At 52.6% G+C, this 20,063-nt stretch overlaps 1 protein-coding gene across 1 annotated transcript in view; it reads right to left on the bottom strand.

Moving 5' to 3' along the window:
* Positions 1-20,063, bottom strand: part of LOC138249650 (NXPE family member 4-like) — a 262,230-nt gene that overhangs the window by 200,152 nt on the left and 42,015 nt on the right. Inside the window, exon 2 of the mRNA XM_069203604.1 lies at positions 9,893-9,991. Coding sequence (XP_069059705.1) covers positions 9,893-9,973 — 81 coding nt within the window. The 5' untranslated portion in view covers positions 9,974-9,991. The remainder of the gene's footprint in view (positions 1-9,892; positions 9,992-20,063) is intronic.

Below are 20,063 nucleotides of genomic sequence, written 5' to 3'. Positions count from 1 at the left end.
AAAAAACAGCGCTGGGTATTTAGATTAGAAACACACTGGACAGGATTGAATGATGACATACCCTGCTAGATTTTGCCCATCGCTGACTACTGGGTCTCACTTTTCATAAATCATCATTTTTTGTCCTTTCTGTATACGCCCTTTATTATCTCAACATATCTTCAGGATTAATCCCCCCCCCCTTTTTTTTTTAGGGAGTCATTGAACTGGAAATGTTTTGTTGTATCCCTATGACTGACCTAATTTTTAGGGGGCATGTTCTTTGAACGTTATTTGCACATTTTGTGCTTTGTTCCATCATATATGTGTATATACACACATATTGAATCTGATTGAGATAGCCATAAAGATTAAGCTTTACCAACTTTACCCAAGATGGCCGTCCCCTGGGATGGACCTTTTAGTCCTTTAGGTCTACACATTTTCCTAGACTCCACTCTAAGATGGCCATCACCGTTTTGTGTCCTGTCCTCTTTTGATCTCCATGTTTGGTCCAATCACCGGCCCCTTTATCTGCTGTACTCCGTGTTCCCGATTCACTCTCCCGGGAGCACGGAGCAGGGGTAGTGCATGCTGCCATGTGGATCTGCAGAGCGGGGTAAGTTGACTGACCTTGTTCTTCCTCCGCTTCAGTAGCCACGATAGGAGCAACAATATAGGTGCTCCCGACTACAGAGATAGCTTTATAAAAATCATACTCTGTTCTCGCTTACCGTTCGGTGCGAACCACCAGAGTATTACGATTCTGGCTTTACCATACTGCTGCTTGGCGGGAGCTGTCACTATATTGGAACAGTTATTTACAGGCTGATATAACTAATAAGACATGTTTTAATTAGCAAATGACGACTTTTAGTGCACTTTTATGTGAGCTGTTTTGATTTATGGCCACGATGAGTGATTGAATGTCTGACACCTATGGGACCGCACTATCTTTATATGTATTTTGAAAGCTTCTCGGCTAACTGATGCCAGCACCATCTGGTTGACTTAACTGTAATGATCTGTAATTACCACAGGACAGACATTGTGTTTTTTTCCATCATTTATTATGCCATCTCAGGATATCTTTGGTGCTAATTACTATTCTGAGCACAACTTTATTGGACTAAAAATTTTGTCATTACGTATATACATAACCACTATATATAGTATGCCATTAATTGTTTATATTTGTATACGCACCCAGATATTTAGACCCGCTTGGACCACGGATGCTTGTTGCGATCTCGATGGAGTCCATCCTTTAATATAAGGAGGGTAAGGACATATCCTCTTAATTTAGAGGACTGTGGTGGTCATTCTGACCCTGGCGGTCTTTGACCGCCAGGGCGGAGGACCGCGGGAGCACCGCCGACAGGCCGGCGGTGCTCCAATGGGGATTCCGACCGCGGCGGTAAAGCCGCGGTCGGACCGGCACCACTGGCGGGGTCCCGCCAGTGTACCGCGGCCCCATTGAATCCTCCGCGGCGGCGCAGCTTGCTGCACCGCCGCGGGGATTCCGACCCCCCCTACCGCCATCCAGATCCCGGCGGTCGGACCGCCGAGATCCGGATGGCGGTAGGGGGGGGTCGCGGGGCCCCTGGGGGCCCCTGTAGTGCCCATGCCACTGGCATGGGCATTGCAGGGGCCCCCGTAAGAGGGCCCCTACATGTATTTCACTGTCTGCTGCGCAGACAGTGAAATACGCGACGGGTGCAACTGCACCCGTCGCACAGCTTCCACTCCGCCGGCTCGATTCCGAGCCGGCTTCATCGTGGAAGCCTCTTTCCCGCTGGGCTGGCTGGCGGTCTGAAGGCGACCGCCCGCCAGCCCAGCGGGAAAGTCAGAATTACCGCCGCGGTCTTTCGACCGCGGAACGGTAACCTGACGGCGGGACTTTGGCGGGCGGCCTCCGCCGCCCGCCAAGGTCAGAATGAGGGCCTGTATGTATTGTTTGTATGTGTTTCACTGTGTTGTACACTTCACACAAGGGAAAAGTCACCTGTGTGGTTTTACTTCCCTACCCTCACACAATGCATTATTTTATCTGTGACATAAGTTTATGTGTTCCCTTCTCTTCTTTAGGTTCCTGTGAGATGACTTAACTACAAGCTAAATGCTATATGCGGATTAGGTACGTTTGGTCCTGACGAATCACACTGATCTTTAACCTGTTCTGTGCCTTGGACGAGGTGACCTCGTCCAAGGCTACAGTTCCCCTGTGCCTTGGACGAGGTCACCTCGTCCAAGGCACAGGGGAACTTGGGGGAGCGCTAGCGCTCCCCCGTGCACCCCCCCACCCCCCCTAAGGCGGGGATGGAAGGGGAAGACCTTCCCCTTCCACCCCCCCCGGCAATCCGATGACGTCAGCGCGCGCACAGTGCTGGGCGCGCTGGAAGCCATTTGCTTCTAGCGCGCGAGGAGGAAAGGACACAGAAGGTGAGTCCTTTCCGTTTTTGGGGGGCGGGGGGTGGTGAAAACAGACACGGGGAAAGGAAAGGGTTTTTCCTTTCCCCCTGTGCCTGTTTTCACAAGATTCCTGCTCCACGATCGCGGGCAGGGCCTGCGATCGTGGAGCAGGAATCTCCACTAGACCCCAGGGATTTTTCCTATTAGGTTTCTTTTGGGGCGACCCCTTGGGCAAGGGTCGCCCCCCTGGGGGGCAATTTTTTTTTAGTATTTCGCCCCCCCCCCCGGAGGCAGATCCGCCGATTTTTCGGCGGATCTGCCCCCGGGGGGGGGGGGGAGGGGCGAAAACCACTAGACACCAGGGATTTTATTTTGGGTGTGTATTTTGGGGGCGACCCCTTAGGCAAGGGTCGCCCCCCTGGGGGCAATTTTTTAAAGTATTTCGCTGCCCCCGGGGGGGGGGGACAAAAACCACTAGACACCAGGGATTTTATTTTGGGTGTGTATTTTGGGGGCGACCCCTTAGGCAAGGGTCGCCCCCCTGGGGGCAATTTATTTTTAGTATTTTGCCCCCCCCGGGGGCAGATCTGCCGATTTTTTGGTGGATCTCGCCCCGGGAGGGGCGAAAACCACTAGACATCAGGGATTTTATTTTAGGTGTGTATTTTGGGGGCGACCCCTTGGGCAAGGGTCGCCCCCCCCGGGGCAATTTTTTTAAGTATTTCGCTGCCCCCGGGGGTGGGGGGAGGCGAAATCCACTAGACACCAGGGATTTTTTTTTTTTTTGTAAAGTTTCTTTTGGGGGCGACCCCTTGGGCAAGGGTCGCCCCACTGGGGAGCTATTTTTTTAGTATATCGCCCCCGCGGGGGCAGATCGCTGATTTTTTGGCGGATCTGCCCCCGGGGGGGGCGAAATCCACTAGACACCAGGGAATTTGTTTTTATTGTTTATTTTGGGGGCAACCCCTTGGGCAAGGGTCGCTCCCCTGGGGGGCTATTTTTTTTTTCTGTTTCGGCCCCCCGATGGCAGACCAGCCATTTTTTGAACGATCTGGCCCCCGGGGGGTGGAAGCACACTAGGCTCCAGGGAATGTGTGGTGTGGTGTGTGTTTGGGGGCCCCCCTTGGGCAACGGTCGCCCCCCTAAAGTGGGGAAAGTTCGTATTGGCCATCTCTGCCCCTATTTTTGTAGGCCCATCTGCCCCCAAGGAGGGCAGAAACCACCAATACGGCAGGGATTTTATTTTTTGTTTTGTGTTGTGCTGGGGGTGTCCCCTTTGGGAAGGGTCGCCCTCTAAAGGGGGCACAGAGGTGTTGCCCATTTCTGCCCCCCTTGGGGGCAGATTGGCCAATTTGTTTACGCCCATCTACCCCCGAGGGGGGCAGGATTCACTTAGGTACCAGGGACAACTTCTAAGTTCTTGGTGGTGGGGTGTTTGTCAACTGGCAAAGTATTTGTATTTGTGATTATAACAAATGATTTCTTCTTTTTCTTCTAGTTCAACGCTTTTGCTTCCTTTGCTGTGGATCTTTGCGGTTTTGGCAGTAGTTGTCCTGCTTTTTGCATAGTTGCATGTTTTAGGTAAGTGAAAGCAATTTACTCCAAAGGAGTATTGTTGACATGCATGAATGACATGTTTGTAGGTGGTGTACTAAATGCAGTATTGTGTGTTTGACATTGTCCTTAGATTTGAGCACAGTGATATTTGTGTTGTCATATGTCTAATTTGCTTTTCTTTTTTTACTTTTTAGTGGGATATCATTGGTGATTGCTGTGTCTGTGCAGAGTAGTTGCTTGGTGAGTAGCTTTTTCAGGCACGTGAGTGGTATAGTTTTTTGTAGTACATAACTCTTTGTGATAAAGCTACACTTTGTTTATTACTTATTATAGTGCTAGTTGTTGTTGGCAATCCATTTGTTGTTAGGATCATGGCTAGCCGCAAAGTGACCGCTCAGCAGGTTGTTGGCATGCTCTTTGATTCGTCTTCAGACCATGATTACGACACTGACTCTGCATCTGAGGCACAGGAGGAAGCAGGAGATTCTGGAAGTGAGTTTTCTTTCCAAGAGTATTCTTCTGATGAGGAAGCTACTCTCAGTGCAGATGAAGGGCCTGTGTTAGAGGAGGACATTGATATGCCAAGAGTGCAGCAGCCTGGGGCTGAAGGGTTTCCCATTAGAAGACCCGACACCTGGATTGCCCCAAACATGGAGCAGCCACAGTTACCTGCATTTACTGGTCTCCCAGGGTGTAGAGTTAATACGGAAAACTTTTTGCCTGTCCATTTCTTTCACTTGTTTATGGACGATGTATTTTTGGAAGAGATTGTGGAGCAGACAAATGTGTATGCAGAGCAATATTTGCGGGACAACGCTGCCAGACTTAAGCCTCAGTCTAGAGCTACTCAGTGGGTTCCCACATATCTGGAAGAGATGAAAAGGTTTTTAGGTTTGTCTTTTTTGATGGGGTTGATCAGGAAGCCGTCACTGGCTTCTTATTGGTCTACTAGTCCCTTGATGGCAACTGCTATATTTCCTGCAACCATGACACGTAATCGGTATTTGCTTCTTCTTCGTATGCTGCATTTTGTAGACAATGCTTTAGCCTTGCCACGAGATCACCCTGATTGTGACCGTCTTTTTAAGATTAGGCCTGTCCTTGATCATTTTGTGGATCGGTTTTCAGAGGTCTATGCTCCAGGCAAAGAGATAAGTGTGGACGAGTCTTTGGTCCTTTTCAAGGGGCGTTTATTTTTTAATCAGTACATTCCTAGTAAGAGGGCATGGTATGGGATTAAATTGTATCTGCTGTCTGAAAGCAGTACAGGATATGTGTATAATTTCCGGGTCTACACTGGTAGGGATTCCAGTATTGACCCTCCTGGTTAGTGGTTTCTTTGTTGTTTATAAACAAAAAAAGTGATGGCGATGTGCGTGGGGTGGCGCTTGGCTGGCGGTGTGCGTGGGGTGGCGCTTGGCTGGCGGTGTGCGTGGGGTGGCGCTTGGCTGGCGGTGTGCGTGGGGTGGCGCTTGGCTGGCGGTGTGCTTGGGGTGGCGCTTGGCTGGCGGTGTGCTTGGGGTGGCGCTTGGCTGGCGGTGTGCGTGGGGTGGCGCTTGGCTGGCGGTGCCAGCCAAACGGCAGTCCCACTCCCATCAGCTGGTGTGATTCTTGTATCAGGCATGTGGCGTATGTAAGTGATGGGCCCTTGAGTGGCGCGGTCTGTCGATGTGAGTGTTGTAATGTGCTGGGCCCGTGGCTGGCGGTGTGAATGGTCTTGTGCGTGTCATGTATGAAAGGTGTGTGAATGGACTGTAAAGCGGTTGGTGCCTTGTCACGGCTTTACAGCTCACGAGCTGTGATTCATTGGTTCAGTTTTTGGGCCTTTCAGTTACTAACAGTGCATTTCATTTTTTGAAATCTCTTGTTAATAAAATTTGATCCACTGAACCATCACTCACCCTCGTGCCAAATCCAACCAGTATGTGTGGTAAAAATGACAAAACCTGCTCCGCTGTAATCAGGCGTCGCAGCACACCTGTGACACGCTAGGTGCCTCAGGTGGGACCCCGATGATGAAGCATGCTACCAACTTGGTTGGTGGGTGAGGGGTCTTCTTCACATAACCTAAGTGTGTTTCTTTTCACAATTTTAGTGTTTGGCACATCACGGACGTATGTGCACACATCAAAATGATATATTACAAAAATACCTGTTTTTGGGGGGGAGGGCCCACCTATGTTTTTGGTCCTGGGTGCGGATTTCATCTAGGGAAACCTACAAAACCCAGACATTTTTTAAAACTAGACACCCCAAGGAGTCCAGGGAGGTGTGGCTTGCGTGGCTCCCCCAACATTTTCTTACCCAGACTCCTCTGTAAACCTAAACATTTGCATAAAAAAGCATATTTTCCTGACTTTTCTTAGTAGGATCACCGCTCCAGCACAAAATTCCTACTCCCCAGTTTTCCCCTCAGTCTCCCAAGTAAAATGACACCTCACTTATGTGGGTCCCCAAAGCAGAGTCCGTCTAAAGATGTATAAAAGAATATGCCCTTATAAACTCGCTGTGCTATCCCTTCTATCTCTTCAAGTTTTGGGCCTTATTCTGTTGCAGGCACCTGGCCCACCCACACAACTTGGGGGAACGCTGGGTGGAAGGAAATTTGTGGCTCCTCCCAGATTCCAGAACTTTCTGTCACCGAAATGAGAGAAAAGGGTGTTTTTTAGCCAAATCTTGAGGTTTGCAAAGGATTCTGGGTAACAGAACCTGGTCCGAGCCCCACAAGTCACCCCATCTTGGATTTTCCTAGGTCTCTAGTTTTTAAAAATGCACAGGGTTGGTAGGTTTCCCTAGGTGCTGGCTGAGCTACAGGCCAAAATCCACAGGTAGGCACTGTTTTCTTTCAAAAAATGGGATGTGTCCACGTTGCGCTTTGGGGCATTTCCTGTCGCGGGCGCTAGGCCTACCCACACAAGTGAGGTATCATTTTTATCGGGAGACTTGGGGGAACGCTGGGTGGAAGGAAATTTGTGGCTCCTCTCAGATTCCAGAACTTTCTCCCACAGCAATGTGAGGAACATGTGTTTTTTTAGCCAAATTTTGAGGTTTGCAAAGGATTCTGGGTAACAGAACCTGGACCGAGCCCCACAAGTCACCCCATCTTGGATTCCCGTAGGTCTCTAGTTTTCAGAAATGTACAGGTTTGGTAGGTTTCCCTAGGTGCCGGCTGAGCTAGAGGCCAAAATCTACAGGTAGGCACTTTGCAAAAAACACCTCTGTTTTCTTTCAAAAAATTGGATGTGTCCATGTTGCGCTTTGGGGCGTTTCCTGTCCCGGGCGCTAGGCCTACCCACACAAGTGAGGTATCATTTTTATCGGGAGACTTGGGGGAACGCTGGGTGGAAGGAAATTTGTGGCTCCTCTCACATTCCAGAACTTTCTGCCACAGAAATGTGAGGAACATGTGTTTTTTTAGCCAAATTTTGAGGTTTGCAAAGGATTCTGGGTAACAGAACCTGGTCCGAGCCCCACAAGTCACCCCATCTTGGATTCCCCTAGGTCTCTAGTTTTTAAAAATGCACAGGGTTGGTAGGTTTCCCTAGGTGCTGGCTGAGCTACAGGCCAAAATCCACAGGTAGGCACTTTGCAAAAAACACCTGTTTTCTTTAAAAAAAAAATGGGATGTGTCCATGTTGCGTTTTGGGGCGTTTCCTGTCGCGGGCGCTAGGCCTACCCACACAAGTGAGGTATCATTTTTATCGGGAGACTTGGGGGAACATAGATTAGCAAAACAAGTGTTATTGCCCCTTGTCTTTCTCTATATTTTTTCCTTCCAAATATAGGAGAGTGTGTAAAAAAAGACATCTATTTGAGAAATGCCCTGTAATTCACATGCTAGTATGGTCACCCCAGATTTCAGAGATGTGCAAATAACCACTGCTCCTCAACACCTTATCTTGTGCCCTTTTTGGAAATACAAAGGTTTTCTTGATAGCAATTTTTTACTCTTTATATTTCAGCAAATGAATTGCTGTATACCCGGTATAGAATGAAAACGCACTGCAGGGTGCAGCTCATTTATTGGCTCTGGGTTCCTCGGGTTCTTGATGAACCTACAAGCCCTATATATCCCCGCAACCAGAGGAGTCCAGCAGACGTAACGGTATATTGCTTTCGATAATCTGACATTGCAGGGAAAAGTTACAGAGTAAAAAGTAGAGAAAAATTGATGTTTTTTTCACCTCAATTTCAATATTTTTCTTCTTCAGTTGTTATTTTCTGTAGAAAACCCTTGTAGGATCTACACAAATGACCCCTTGTTGAATTCAGATTTTTGTCTACTTTTCAGAAATGTTTAGGTTTCTGGGATCCAGCATTGGTTTCATGCCCATTTCTGTCACTGACTGAAAGGAGGCTGAAAGGAAAAACAATTGCAAAAATGGGGTATGTCCCAGTAAAATGCCAAAATTGTTTTGAAAACTTGGGTTTTCTGATTCAAGTCTGCCTGTTCCTGAAAGCTGGGGAGCTGCTGAGTTTAGCACCGCAAACCCTTTGTTGATGCCATTTTCAGGGGAAAAACCACAAGCCTTCTTCTGCAGCCACTTTTTCAATTTTTTTTAAAAAAAACGAAATTTTCATTGTATTTTGGCTAATTTCTTGGCCTCCTTCAGGGGAACCCACAAAGTCTGGGTACCTCTAGAATCCCTAGGATGTTGGAAAAAAGGACGCAAATTTGTCTTGGTTAGCTTATGTGGACAAAAAGTTATGAGGGCCTAAGCGCGAACTGCCCCAAATAGGCAAAAAAAGGCCTGGCAGCGTAGGGGTTAATGACTTTAAATGACATAAACATGTTGGCCTTTTTAGAAGCAGTATAGGGATCCAGCACTCAACGACCGGCATTTCTACACTGAAAAGATCTCTGGCAAAGAGCCCCCGTGAGGGGCCTGTCAGGCATTGCAGTGCCAGCCTGACGAGGAGCAAAAGCCTGATGATGAAGCATGTCACCAATTGGTGAGTGAGGGCTCTTGTTCTTACTAGAGTAGAGTCACAGGTTCCATTCTCTATCCACTGTGCTTCTATACCACTTTTTTTGTCTGGAACTGTGTACTTTTCTTTTCAAGTGCCCTACTGTAGAACAGGCATGAGGCGTGCCCTGCTGTGGAACAGGCATGAGGCGTGCCCTGCTGTGGAACAGGCATGCCTCAAGCCCTGCTGTAGAACAGGCATGAGGCGTGCCCTGCTGTAGAACAGGCATGTCTCAAGCCCTGCTGTAGAACAGGCATGAGGCGTGCCCTGCTGTAGAACAGGCATGAGGCGTGCCCTGCTGCAGAACAGGCATGCCTCAAGCCCTGCTGTAGAACAGGCATGAGGTGTGCCCTACTGTAGAACAGTTATGCCTCAAGCCCTGCTGTAGAACAGGCATGATGCGTGCTCTGCTGTAGAACAGGCATGAGGCGTGCCCTGCTGTAGAACAGGCATGTCTCAAGCCCTGCTGTAGAACAGGATGAGGCGTTCCCTACTATAGAACAGGCATGCATCAAGCCCTGCTGTAGAACAGGCATGAGGTGTGCCCTACTGTAGAACAGGCATGCCTCAAGCCCTGCTGTAGAAGAGGCATGATGCGTGCTCTGCTGTAGAACAGGCATGAGGCGGGCCCTGCTGTAGAACAGGCATGAGGCGGGCCCTGCTGTAGAACAGGCATGAGGCGGGCCCTGCTGTAGAACAGGCATGAGGCGGGCCCTGCTGTAGAACAGGCATGAGGCGGGCCCTGCTGTAGAACAGGCATGAGGCGGGCCCTGCTGTAGAACAGGCATGACTGGTGGAAGCCTGCATGCTTCATACATTGGTCTGTTGGCAACATGCTCTTCCCGGCACCGTCTGCGTTCCATGTGGCTCTCAAATTAAATCCAGTCATCTCTCAAAATTGCTTTAATACCCTGTCCGGGGGTAAGCCCTCAGTAAGACCCCGAGCCCACAACCCTCCTATGTGGTAACCACTTACCTTCAGGAGTCTCTGTTGAACACAGAAGCTCAGCAGGGTGACCCCGGAGAGCAGTAAAAGCAGGCACAGTTTTTTCTTCATTTCTGATGCTCTTGTACCCTGTGGGACAGGAAGCAGAGGACAAATGCTTAGTAAAAGTGCAACCAAAACCTGGGTCTAATCTTGGCTTCAGCACTTGAGTAAAAGTCATATTTATCTGGGTAAATCGCATCACATCAAGCATCTGGATACCCTTTCAGGTGATTAGCTGCGCTATATAAATCCTGATTGACTGATTGATCTTCAAGTGCTTCACATTATAAATATGTGATCAGGGGGCCTGATAATCAGATGGGAAGCTCAGTGGCCACGTGTCCCACTGTGAGTCACCGGTGGAGCTGTGCTGACAACACAAGGACACAGAAAGCTGCACCCCACATGAGACAGGAGCTAAGGCTTGTCCGAGGAGCTACCCAAATAATCTTCCAAAGGAATGCTAAGGAGCTGTAATATCTCAGGAAAACGGATCTTAAGAACATTGGCCCACATGTATGAAGCATTTTTGTGGTTGTAAACAGCCAATTGAGCCTTATCCCACTCCAAAAATGTTTTAACGGTTCGTACAAAACTCAATTTTCAATTTGTAACATGTTACTGAATCACAATTTGTGTTTGCGATTAGATATTTGGAAGGGGTGTGTTCAGGGTGTCCCTTCGAAATACTGAATCTGAATACGATGTATAAATGTTTCGCAACCGAATTAGGGTTGCAAAACATTCATATTTTACCGACTCTTTGAAGGAGGTAGTAGCCCATTTGCAAATGGGAAGGCGACCTCAGGGGGCCCCTTCCACTTTGAGAATAGAAAAAATATCTATATTTTTTTTAAGAGCAGGCAGTGGTCCTAGGGCAAAAAAAGGAACCTCCAAGGTTTTCTTTTTTTTCTTTTTAAATGCATCCCACTTTCCTTTAAGGTAAATGTGCTCCATTTAAAACAAAGATTGCTTTATTAAAAAGCAAACACAGACATGGTGGTCTTCTGAGCCCAGCAGGACACTATCCTCATGATCGTTGCAATTCCCAGTGGGTTGCAAATTGCGACCTAACTCATTCATATGCATGTAGTGGGTCTATTTGCAGCCCACTACGAATCGCTAATGAAACTCAAAAGAGTTTCATACTGTAGGAATACCGAATTCCTGACTACGATTCCGAGAGAATAGTAAGTAGGTTGTAAAATGTGAGGTTTGAGCTTTTTGATTCACTGGATTCATTGAAGCTGGTGATGTATTTTTGAGTCAAAGTGGAGGAAACGTTAGACTTGAGCAAAAAGGAAATGTATACAAGTAAATCAGAACTGATTCAGAGTTGACTGAGCTGGAGTCAAGAGCCAGAGGTGAAGCACAGCCAGAGTCGGAGCCAGAGGTGAATCACAGCCAGAGCTGAAGCACAGCCAGTGCAGAGTCAGAGCCAGAGCTGAAGCACAGCCAGTGCAGAGTCAGAACCAGAGCAGAGTCAGAGCAAGTGCAGAAAATCACAGCCAGTGCAGTCAGAGCCAGAGCTGAAGCACAGCCAGCGCATAGTCAGAGCCAGTGCAGAGCCAGAGCTGAATCAAAGCCAGTGCAGAGTAAGAGCCAGAGCTGAGCACAGCCAGTGCAGAGGTAGAGCCAGAGCCAAAGCACAGCCAGTGCAGAGTCAGAGCCAGAGCCAAAGCACAGCCAGTGCAGAGTCAGAGCTAGAGCCGACGCACAGCCAGTGCAGAGTCAGAGCTAGAGCTGAAGCACAACCAGTGCAGAGTCAGATCCAGAGCTGAAGCCCAGCCAGTGCAGAGTCAGATCCAGAGCCGAAGCCCAGCCAGTGCAGAGTCAGAGCCAGGGCTGAATCACAGCCAGTGCAGAGTCAGAGGCAGGGCTGAATCACAGCCAGTGCAGAGTCAGAGCCAGGGCTGAATCACAGCCAGTGCAGAGTCAGAGCCAGGGCTGAATCACAGCCAGTGCAGAGTCAGAGCCAGGGCTGAAGCACAGCCAGTGCAGAGCCAGAGCGGAAGCACAGCCAGTGCAGAGCCAGAGCGGAAGCACAGCCAGTGCAGAGCCAGAGCGGAAGCACAGCCAGTGCAGAGCCAGAGCGGAAGCACAGCCAGTGCAGAGCCAGAGCGGAAGCACAGCCAGTGCAGAGCCAGAACCAAAGCTGAAGCACAGCCAGTGCAGAGTCAGAAACAGGGCTGAATCACAGCAAGTGCAGAGTCAGAGCCAGAGCTGAAGCACAGCCAGTGCAGAGTCAGAGCCAGAGCTGGAGCACAGCCAGTGCAGAGTCAGAGCCAGAGCTGAAGCACAGCCAGTGCAGAGTCAGAGCCAGAGCTGAAGCACAGCCAGTGCAGAGTCAGAGCCAGAGCTGAAGCACAGCCAGTGCAGAGTCAGAGCCAGAGCTGAAGCACAGCCAGTGCAGAGTCAGAGCAGAGCCAGAGCCAGACCCAGAGCCGAGTCAGAGCCAGAGCTGAAGCACAGCCAGTGCAGAGTCAGAGCCAGAGCTGAAGAACAGCCAGTATAGAGTCAGAGCCAGCGCCGAAGCACAGCCAGTGCAGAGTCAGAGCCAGAGCTGAAGACCAGCCAGTGCAGAGTCAGAGCCAGTGCCGAAGCACAGCCAGTGCAGAGTCAGAGCCAGAGCCGAAGCACAGCCAGTGCAGAGTCAGAGCCAGAGCCGAAGCACAGCCAGTGCAGAGTCAGAGCCGAAGCACAGCCAGTGCAGAGTCAGAGCCAGAGCCGAAGCACAGCCAGTGCAGAGTCAGAGCCAGAGCCGAAGCACAGCCAGTGCAGAGTCAGAGGCAGAACTCAAGCACAGCCAGTGCAGAGTCAGAGGCAGAACTCAAGCACAGCCAGTGCAGAGTCAGAGGCAGAACTCAAGCACAGCCAGTGCAGAGTCAGAGGCAGAACTCAAGCACAGCCAGTGCAGAGTCAGAGGCAGAACTCAAGCACAGCCAGTGCAGAGTCAGAGGCAGAACTCAAGCACAGCCAGTGCAGAGTCAGAGGCAGAACTCAAGCACAGCCAGTGCAGAGTCAGAGCCAGAACTCAAGCACAGCCAGTGCAGAGTCAGAGCCAGTGCAGAAAATCACAGCCAGTGCAGTCAGAACCAGAGCTGAAGCCCAGCCAGTATAGAGTCAGAGCCAGAGCTGAAGCACAGCCAGTGCATAGTCAGAGCCAGAGCTGAAGCACAGCCAGTGCAGTCGGAGCCAGAGCTGAAGCACAGCCAGTGCAGAGTCAGAGCCAGAGCTGAGGCACAGCCAGTGCAGAGTCAGAGCCAGTGCAGAGTCAGAGCCAGTGCAGAGTCAGAGCCAGAGCTGATGCACAGCCAGTGCAGAGTCAGAGCCAGAGCCGAAGCACACCCAGTGCATAGTCAGAGTCAGAGCCAGAGCTGAAGCACAGCCAGTGCAGTCGGAGCCAGAGCTGAAGCACAGCCAGTGCAGAGTCAGAGCCAGAGCTGAGGCACAGCCAGTGCAGAGTCAGAGCCAGAGCTGAGGCACAGCCAGTGCAGAGTCAGAGCCAGTGCAGAGTCAGTGCCAGAGCTGAAGCACAGCCAGTGCAGAGTCAGAGTCAGAGCCAGAGCTGAAGCACAGCCAGTGCACGGTCAGAGGCAGAGCTGAAGCACAGCCAGTGCAGGGTCAGAGCCAGTGGAGAGTCAGAGCTGAAGCACAGCCAGTGCAGAGTCAGAGGCAGAGCTGAAGCACAGACAGTGCAGAGTCAGAGGCAGAGCTGAAGCACAGACAGTGCAGAGTCAGAGCTGAAGCACAGCCAGTGCAGAGTCAGAGGCAGTGCAGAGTCAGAGCCAGAGCTGAAGCACAGCCAGTGCAGAGTCAGAGCAAGAGTTGAAGCAGAGCCAGAGCTGAAGCAGAGCCAGTGCAGAGCCAGAGCTGAAGCAGAGCCAGTGCAGAGTCAGAGCCAGAGCGAGTGCAGAGTCAGAGCCAGAGCCGAAGCACAGCCAGTGCAGAGTCAGAGCCAGAGTTGAAGCACAGCCAGTGCAGAGTCAGAGCCAGTGCAGAGCCAGAGCTGAAGCAGAGCCAGTGCAGAGTCAGAGCCAGAGTTGAAGCACAGCCAGTGCAGAGTCAGAGCCATTGCAGAGCCAGAGCTGAAGCAGAGCCAGTGCAGAGCCAGAGCTGAAGCAGAGCCAGTGCAGAGTCAGAGCCAGAGTTGAAGCACAGCCAGTGCAGAGTCAGAGCCAGAGTTGAAGCACAGCCAGTGCAGAGTCAGAGCCAGTGCAGAGCCAGAGCTGAAGCAGAGCCAGTGCAGAGCCAGAGCCGAAGCACAGCCAGTGCAGAATCAGAGCCAGAGTTGAAGCACAGCCAGAGCAGAGCCAGAGCTGAAGCAGAGCCAGTGCAGAGCCAGAGCTGAAGCAGAGCCAGTGCAGTCGGAGCCGTAGCACAGCCAGTGCAGAGTCAGAGCCAGAGCCAAAGCACAGCCAGTGCAGAGTCAGAGGCAGAACTCAAGCACAGCCAGTGCAGAGTCAGAGTCAGAACTCAAGCACAGCCAGTGCAGAGTCAGAGTCAGAACTCAAGCACAGCCAGTGCAGAGTCAGAACTCAAGCACAGCCAGTGCAGAGTCAGAACTCAAGCACAGCCAGTGCAGAGTCAGAACTCAAGCACAGCCAGTGCAGAGTCAGAACTCAAGCACAGCCAGTGCAGAGTCAGAGCTAGAACGAGAGCAGAACCAGAGCAGAGTCAGAGCTAGAACGAGAGCAGAACCAGAGCAGAGTCAGAGCAAGTGCAGAAAATCACAGCCAGTGCAGTCAGAGCCAGAGCTGAAGCACAGCCAGTGCATAGTCAGAGCCAGTGCAGACCCAGAGCTGAATCAAAGCCAGTGCATAGTAAGAGCCAGAGCTGAGCACAGCCAGTGCAGAGGTAGAGCCAGAGCTAAAGCACAGCCAGTGCTGAGTCAGAGCTAGGGCTGAATCACAGCCAGTGCAGAGTAAGAGCCAGAGCTGAAGCACAGCCAGTGCAGAGTCAGAGCCAGAGGTGAAGCACAGCCAGTGCAGAGTCAGAGCCAGAGGTGAAGCACAGCCAGTGCAGAGTCAGAGCCAGAGGTGAAGCACAGCCAGTGCAGAGTCAGAGCCAGAGGTGAAGCACAGCCAGTGCAGAGTCAGAGCCAGAGGTGAAGCACAGCCAGTGCAGAGTCAGAGCCAGAGGTGAAGCACAGCCAGTGCAGAGTCAGAGCCAGAGCTGAAGCACAGCCAGTGCAGAGTCAGACCCAGAGCTGAAGCACAGCCAGTGCAGAGTCAGAGCCAGAGCTGAAGCACAGCCAGTGCAGAGTCAGAGCCAGAGCTGAAGCACAGCCAGTGCAGAGTCAGAGCCAGAGCTGAAGCACAGCCAGTGCAGAGTCAGAGCAGAGCCAGAGCCAGAGCCAGACCCGAGTCAGAGCCAGAGCTGAAGCACAGCCAGTGCAGAGTCAGAGCCAGAGCTGAAGAACAGCCAGTATAGAGTCAGAGCCATTGCCGAAGCACAGCCAGTGCAGAGTCAGAGCCAGAGCCGAAGCACAGCCGGTGCACAGTCAGAGCCAGAGCTGAAGCACAGCCAGTGCAGAGTAAGAGCCAGAGCCGAAGCACAGCCAGTGCAGAGTCAGAGCCAGAGCCGAAGCACAGCCAGTGCAGAGTCAGAGCCAGAGCTGAAGCACAGCCAGTGCAGAGTCAGAGCCAGAGCCGAAGCACAGCCAGTGCAGAGTCAGAGCCAGAGCACAGCCAGTGCAGAGTCAGAGGCAGAACTCAAGCACAGCCAGTGCAGAGTCAGAGCTAGAACGAGAGCAGAACCAGAGCAGAGTCAGAGCCAGTGCAGAAAATCACAGCCAGTGCAGTCAGAGCCAGAGCTGAAGCCCAGCCAGTATAGAGTCAGAGCCAGAGCTGAAGCACAGCCAGTGCAGGGTCAGAGGCAGAGCTGAAGGACAGCCAGTGCAGGGTCAGGGCCAGTGCAGAGTCAGAGCTGAAGCACAGCCAGTGCAGAGTCAGAGGCAGAGCTGAAGCACAGACAGTACAGAGTCAGAGGCAGAGCTGAAGCACAGCCAGTGCAGAGTCAGAGCTGAAGCACAGCCAGTGCAGAGTCAGAGGCAGAGCTCAAGCACAGCCAGTGCAGAGTCAGAGGCAGTGCAGAGTCAGAGCCAGAGCTGAAGCACAGCCAGTGCAGAGTCAGAGCCAGAGCTGAAGCACAGCCAGTGCAGAGCCAGAGCTGAAGCAGAGCCAGTGCAGAGCCAGAGCTGAAGCAGAGCCAGTGCAGAGTCAGAGCCAGAGCGAGTGCAGAGTCAGAGCCAGAGGCGAAGCACAGCCAGTGCAGAGTCAGAGCCGGAGTTGAAGCACAGCCAGTGCAGAGTCAGAGCCGGAGTTGAAGCACAGCCAGTGCAGAGTCAGAGCCGGAGTTGAAGCACAGCCAGTGCAGAGTCAGAGCCGGAGTTGAAGCACAGCCAGTGCAGAGTCAGAGCCAGAGTTGAAGCACAGCCAGTGCAGAGCCAGAGCGAGTGCAGAGTCAGAGCCAGAGCCGAAGCACAGCCAGTGCAGAGTCAGAGCCAGAGTTGAAGCACAGCCAGAGCAGAGCCAGAGCTGAAGCACAGCCAGTGCAGTCGGAGCCGTAGCACAGCCAGTGCAGAGTCAGAGCCAGAGCTGAAGCACAGCCAGTGGGGAGTCAGAGGCAGAACTTAAGCACAGCCAGTGGGGAGTCAGAGGCAGAACTTAAGCACAGCCAGTGGGGAGTCAGAGGCAGAGCCAAAGCACAGCCAGTGGGGAGTCAGAGGCAGAGCCGAAGCACAGCCAGTGCAGAGTCAGAGGCAGAGCTGAAGCACAGCCAGTGCAGAGTCAGAGGCAGAGCTGAAGCACAGCCAGTGCAGAGTCAGAGGCAGAGCTGAAGCACAGCCAGTGCAGAGTCAGAGCCAGAGCTGAAGCACAGCCAGTGCAGAGTCAGAGCCAGAGCTGAAGCACAGCCAGTGCAGCGTCAGAGCTAGAACCAGAGCAGAATCAGAGCCAGTGCAGAAAATCACAGCCAGTGCAGTCAGAGCCAGCGCCGAAGCACAGCCAGTGCAGTCAGAGCCAGAGCCAAAGCACAGCCAGTGCAGAGTCAGAGCCAGAGCCGAAGCACAGCCAGTGCAGAGTCAGAGCCAGAGCCGAAGCACAGCCAGTGCAGAGTCAGAGCCAGAGCCGAAGCACAGCCAGTGCAGAGTCAGAGCCAGAGCTCAAGCACAGCCAGTGCAGAGTCAGAGCCAGAGCTCAAGCACAGCCAGTGCAGAGTCAGAGCCAGAGCTCAAGCACAGCCAGTGCAGAGTCAGAGCCAGAGCTCAAGCACAGCCAGTGCAGAGTCAGAGCTCAAGCACAGCCAGTGCAGAGTCAGAGCTCAAGCACAGCCAGTGCAGAGTCAGAGCTCAAGCACAGCCAGTGCAGAGTCAGAGCTGAAGCACAGCCAGTGCAGAGTCAGAGCCTGAGCTGAAGCACAGCCAGTGCAGAGTCAGAGCCTGAGCTGAAGCACAGCCAGTGCAGAGTCAGAGCCTGAGCTGAAGCACAGCCAGTGCAGAGTCAGAGCCTGAGCTGAAGCACAGCCAGTGCAGAGTCAGAGCCTGAACTCAAGCACAGCCAGTGCAGAGTCAGAGCCAGAACTCAAGCACAGCCAGTGCAGAGTCAGAGCCAGAACTCAAGCACAGCCAGTGCAGAGTCAGAGCTAGAACCAGAGCAGAGTCAGAGCCAGTGCAGAAAATCACAGCCAGTGCAGAGTCAGAGCCACAGCTGAAGCACAGCCAGTGCAGAGTCAGAGCCAGAGCTGAAGCACAGCCAGTGCAGAGTCAGAGCCAGAGCTGAAGCACAGCCAGTGCAGAGTCAGAACCAGAGCAGAGTCAGAGCAAGTGCAGAAAATCACAGCCAGTGCAGTCAGAGCCAGAGCTGAAGCACAGCCAGTGCAGAGTCAGAACCAGAGCAGATTCAGAGCAAGTGCAGAAAATCACAGCCAGTGCAGTCAGAGCCAGAGCTGAAGCACAGCCAGTGCATAGTCAGAGCCAGTGCATAGTCAGAGCCAGAGCTGAATCAAAGCCAGTGCAGAGTAAGAGCCAGAGCTGAGCACAGCCAGTGCAGAGGTAGAGCCAGAGCCAAAGCACAGCCAGTGCAGAGTCAGAGCTAGAGCTGAAGCACAGCCAGTGCAGAGGTAGAGACAGAGCCGAAGCACAGCCAGTGCAGAGTCAGAGCTAGAGCTGAAGCACAGCCAGTGCAGAGTCAGAGCCAGAGCAGAGCCAGAGCCAGAGCCAGAGCTGAAGCACAGCCAGTGCAGAGTCAGAGCCAGAGCTGAAGAACAGCCAGTGCAGAGTCAGAGCCAGAGCTGAAGCACAGCCAGTGCAGAGCCAGAGCCAGAGCTGAAGAACAGCCAGTGCAGAGTCAGAGCCAGAGCTGAAGAACAGCCAGTGCAGAGTCAGAGCCAGAGCTGAAGAACAGCCAGTGCAGAGTCAGAGCCAGAGCTGAAGCAGAGCCAGTGCAGAGCCAGAGCTGAAGCAGAGCCAGTGCAGAGTCAGAGCCAGAGCTGAAGCCCAGCCAGTGCTGAAGCCCAGCCAGTGCAGAGTCAGAGCCAGAGCTGAAGCCCAGCCAGTATAGAGTCAGAGCCAGCGCTGAAGCACAGCCAGTGCAGAGTCAGAGCCAGAGCCGAAGCACAGCCGTGCACAGTCAGAGCCAGAGCTGAAGCACAGCCAGTGCAGAGTCAGAGCCAGAGCCGAAGCACAGCCAGTGCAGAGTCAGAGCCAGAGCCAGAGCCGAAGCACAGCCAGTGCAGAGTCAGAGCCAGAGCCGAAGCACAGCCAGTGCAGAGTCAGAGCCAGAGCCGAAGCACAGCCAGTGCAGAGTCAGAGCCAGAGCCGAAGCACAGCCAGTGCAGAGTCAGAGCCAGAGCCGAAGCACAGCCAGTGCAGAGTCAGAGCCAGAGCCGAAGCACAGCCAGTGCAGAGTCAGAGCCAGAGCCGAAGCACAGCCAGTGCAGAGTCAGAGCCAGAGCTGAAGTACAGCCAGTGCAGAGTCAGAGGCAGAACTCAAGCACAGCCAGTGCAGAGTCAGAGGCAGAACTCAAGCACAGCCAGTGCAGAGTCAGAGGCAGAACTCAAGCACAGCCAGTGCAGAGTCAGAGCTAGAACGAGAGCAGAACCAGAGCAGAGTCAGAGCCAGTGCAGAAAATCACAGCCAGTGCAGTCAGAGCCAGAGCTGAAGCGCAGCCAGTGCATAGTCAGAGCCAGTGCAGAGCCAGAGCTGAATCAAAGCCAGTGCAGAGTAAGAGCCAGAGCTGAGCACAGCCAGTGCAGAGGTAGAGCCAGAGCCAAAGCACAGCCAGTGCAGAGTCAGAGCCAGAGCCGAAGCACAGCCAGTGCATAGTCAGAGCCAGAGCCAGAGCTGAAGCACAGCCAGTGGAGTCGGAGCCAGAGCTGAAGCACAGCCAGTGCAGAGTCAGAGCCAGAGCTGAGGCACAGCCAGTGCAGAGCCAGAGCGAGTGCAGAGTCAGAGCCAGAGCCGAAGCACAGCCAGTGCAGAGTCAGAGCCAGAGTTGAAGCACAGCCAGAGCAGAGCCAGAGCTGAAGCAGAGCCAGTGCAGAGCCAGAGCTGAAGCACAGCCAGTGCAGTCGGAGCCGTAGCACAGCCAGTGCAGAGTCAGAGCCAGAGCTGAAGCACAGCCAGTGGGGAGTCAGAGGCAGAACTTAAGCACAGCCAGTGGGGAGTCAGAGGCAGAACTTAAGCACAGCCAGTGGGGAGTCAGAGGCAGAACTTAAGCACAGCCAGTGGGGAGTCAGAGCCAGAGCTGAAGCACAGCCAGTGGGGAGTCAGAGCCAGAGCTGAAGCACAGCCAGTGCAGAGTCAGAGCCAGAGCTGAAGCACAGCCAGTGCAGAGTCAGAGCCAGAGCTGAAGCACAGCCAGTGCAGAGTCAGAGCCAGAGCTGAAGCACAGCCAGTGCAGAGTCAGAGCCAGAGCTGAAGCACAGCCAGTGCAGAGTCAGAGCCAGAGCTGAAGCACAGCCAGTGCAGAGCCAGAGCTGAAGCACAGCCAGTGCAGCGTCAGAGCTAGAACCAGAGCAGAATCAGAGCCAGTGCAGAAAATCACAGCCAGTGCAGTCAGAGCCAGAGCTGAAGCCCAGCCAGTATAGAGTCAGAGCCAAAGCACAGCCAGTGCAGTCAGAGCCAGAGCCAAAGCACAGCCAGTGCAGTCAGAGCCA

This window comes from Pleurodeles waltl, chromosome 8 (assembly GCF_031143425.1).
Source record: "Pleurodeles waltl isolate 20211129_DDA chromosome 8, aPleWal1.hap1.20221129, whole genome shotgun sequence".
Lineage (NCBI taxonomy): Eukaryota > Metazoa > Chordata > Amphibia > Caudata > Salamandridae > Pleurodeles > Pleurodeles waltl.
The sequence above is the reverse complement of the archived record's forward strand: the minus strand, read 5'-3'. Positions and strand labels throughout refer to the sequence as shown.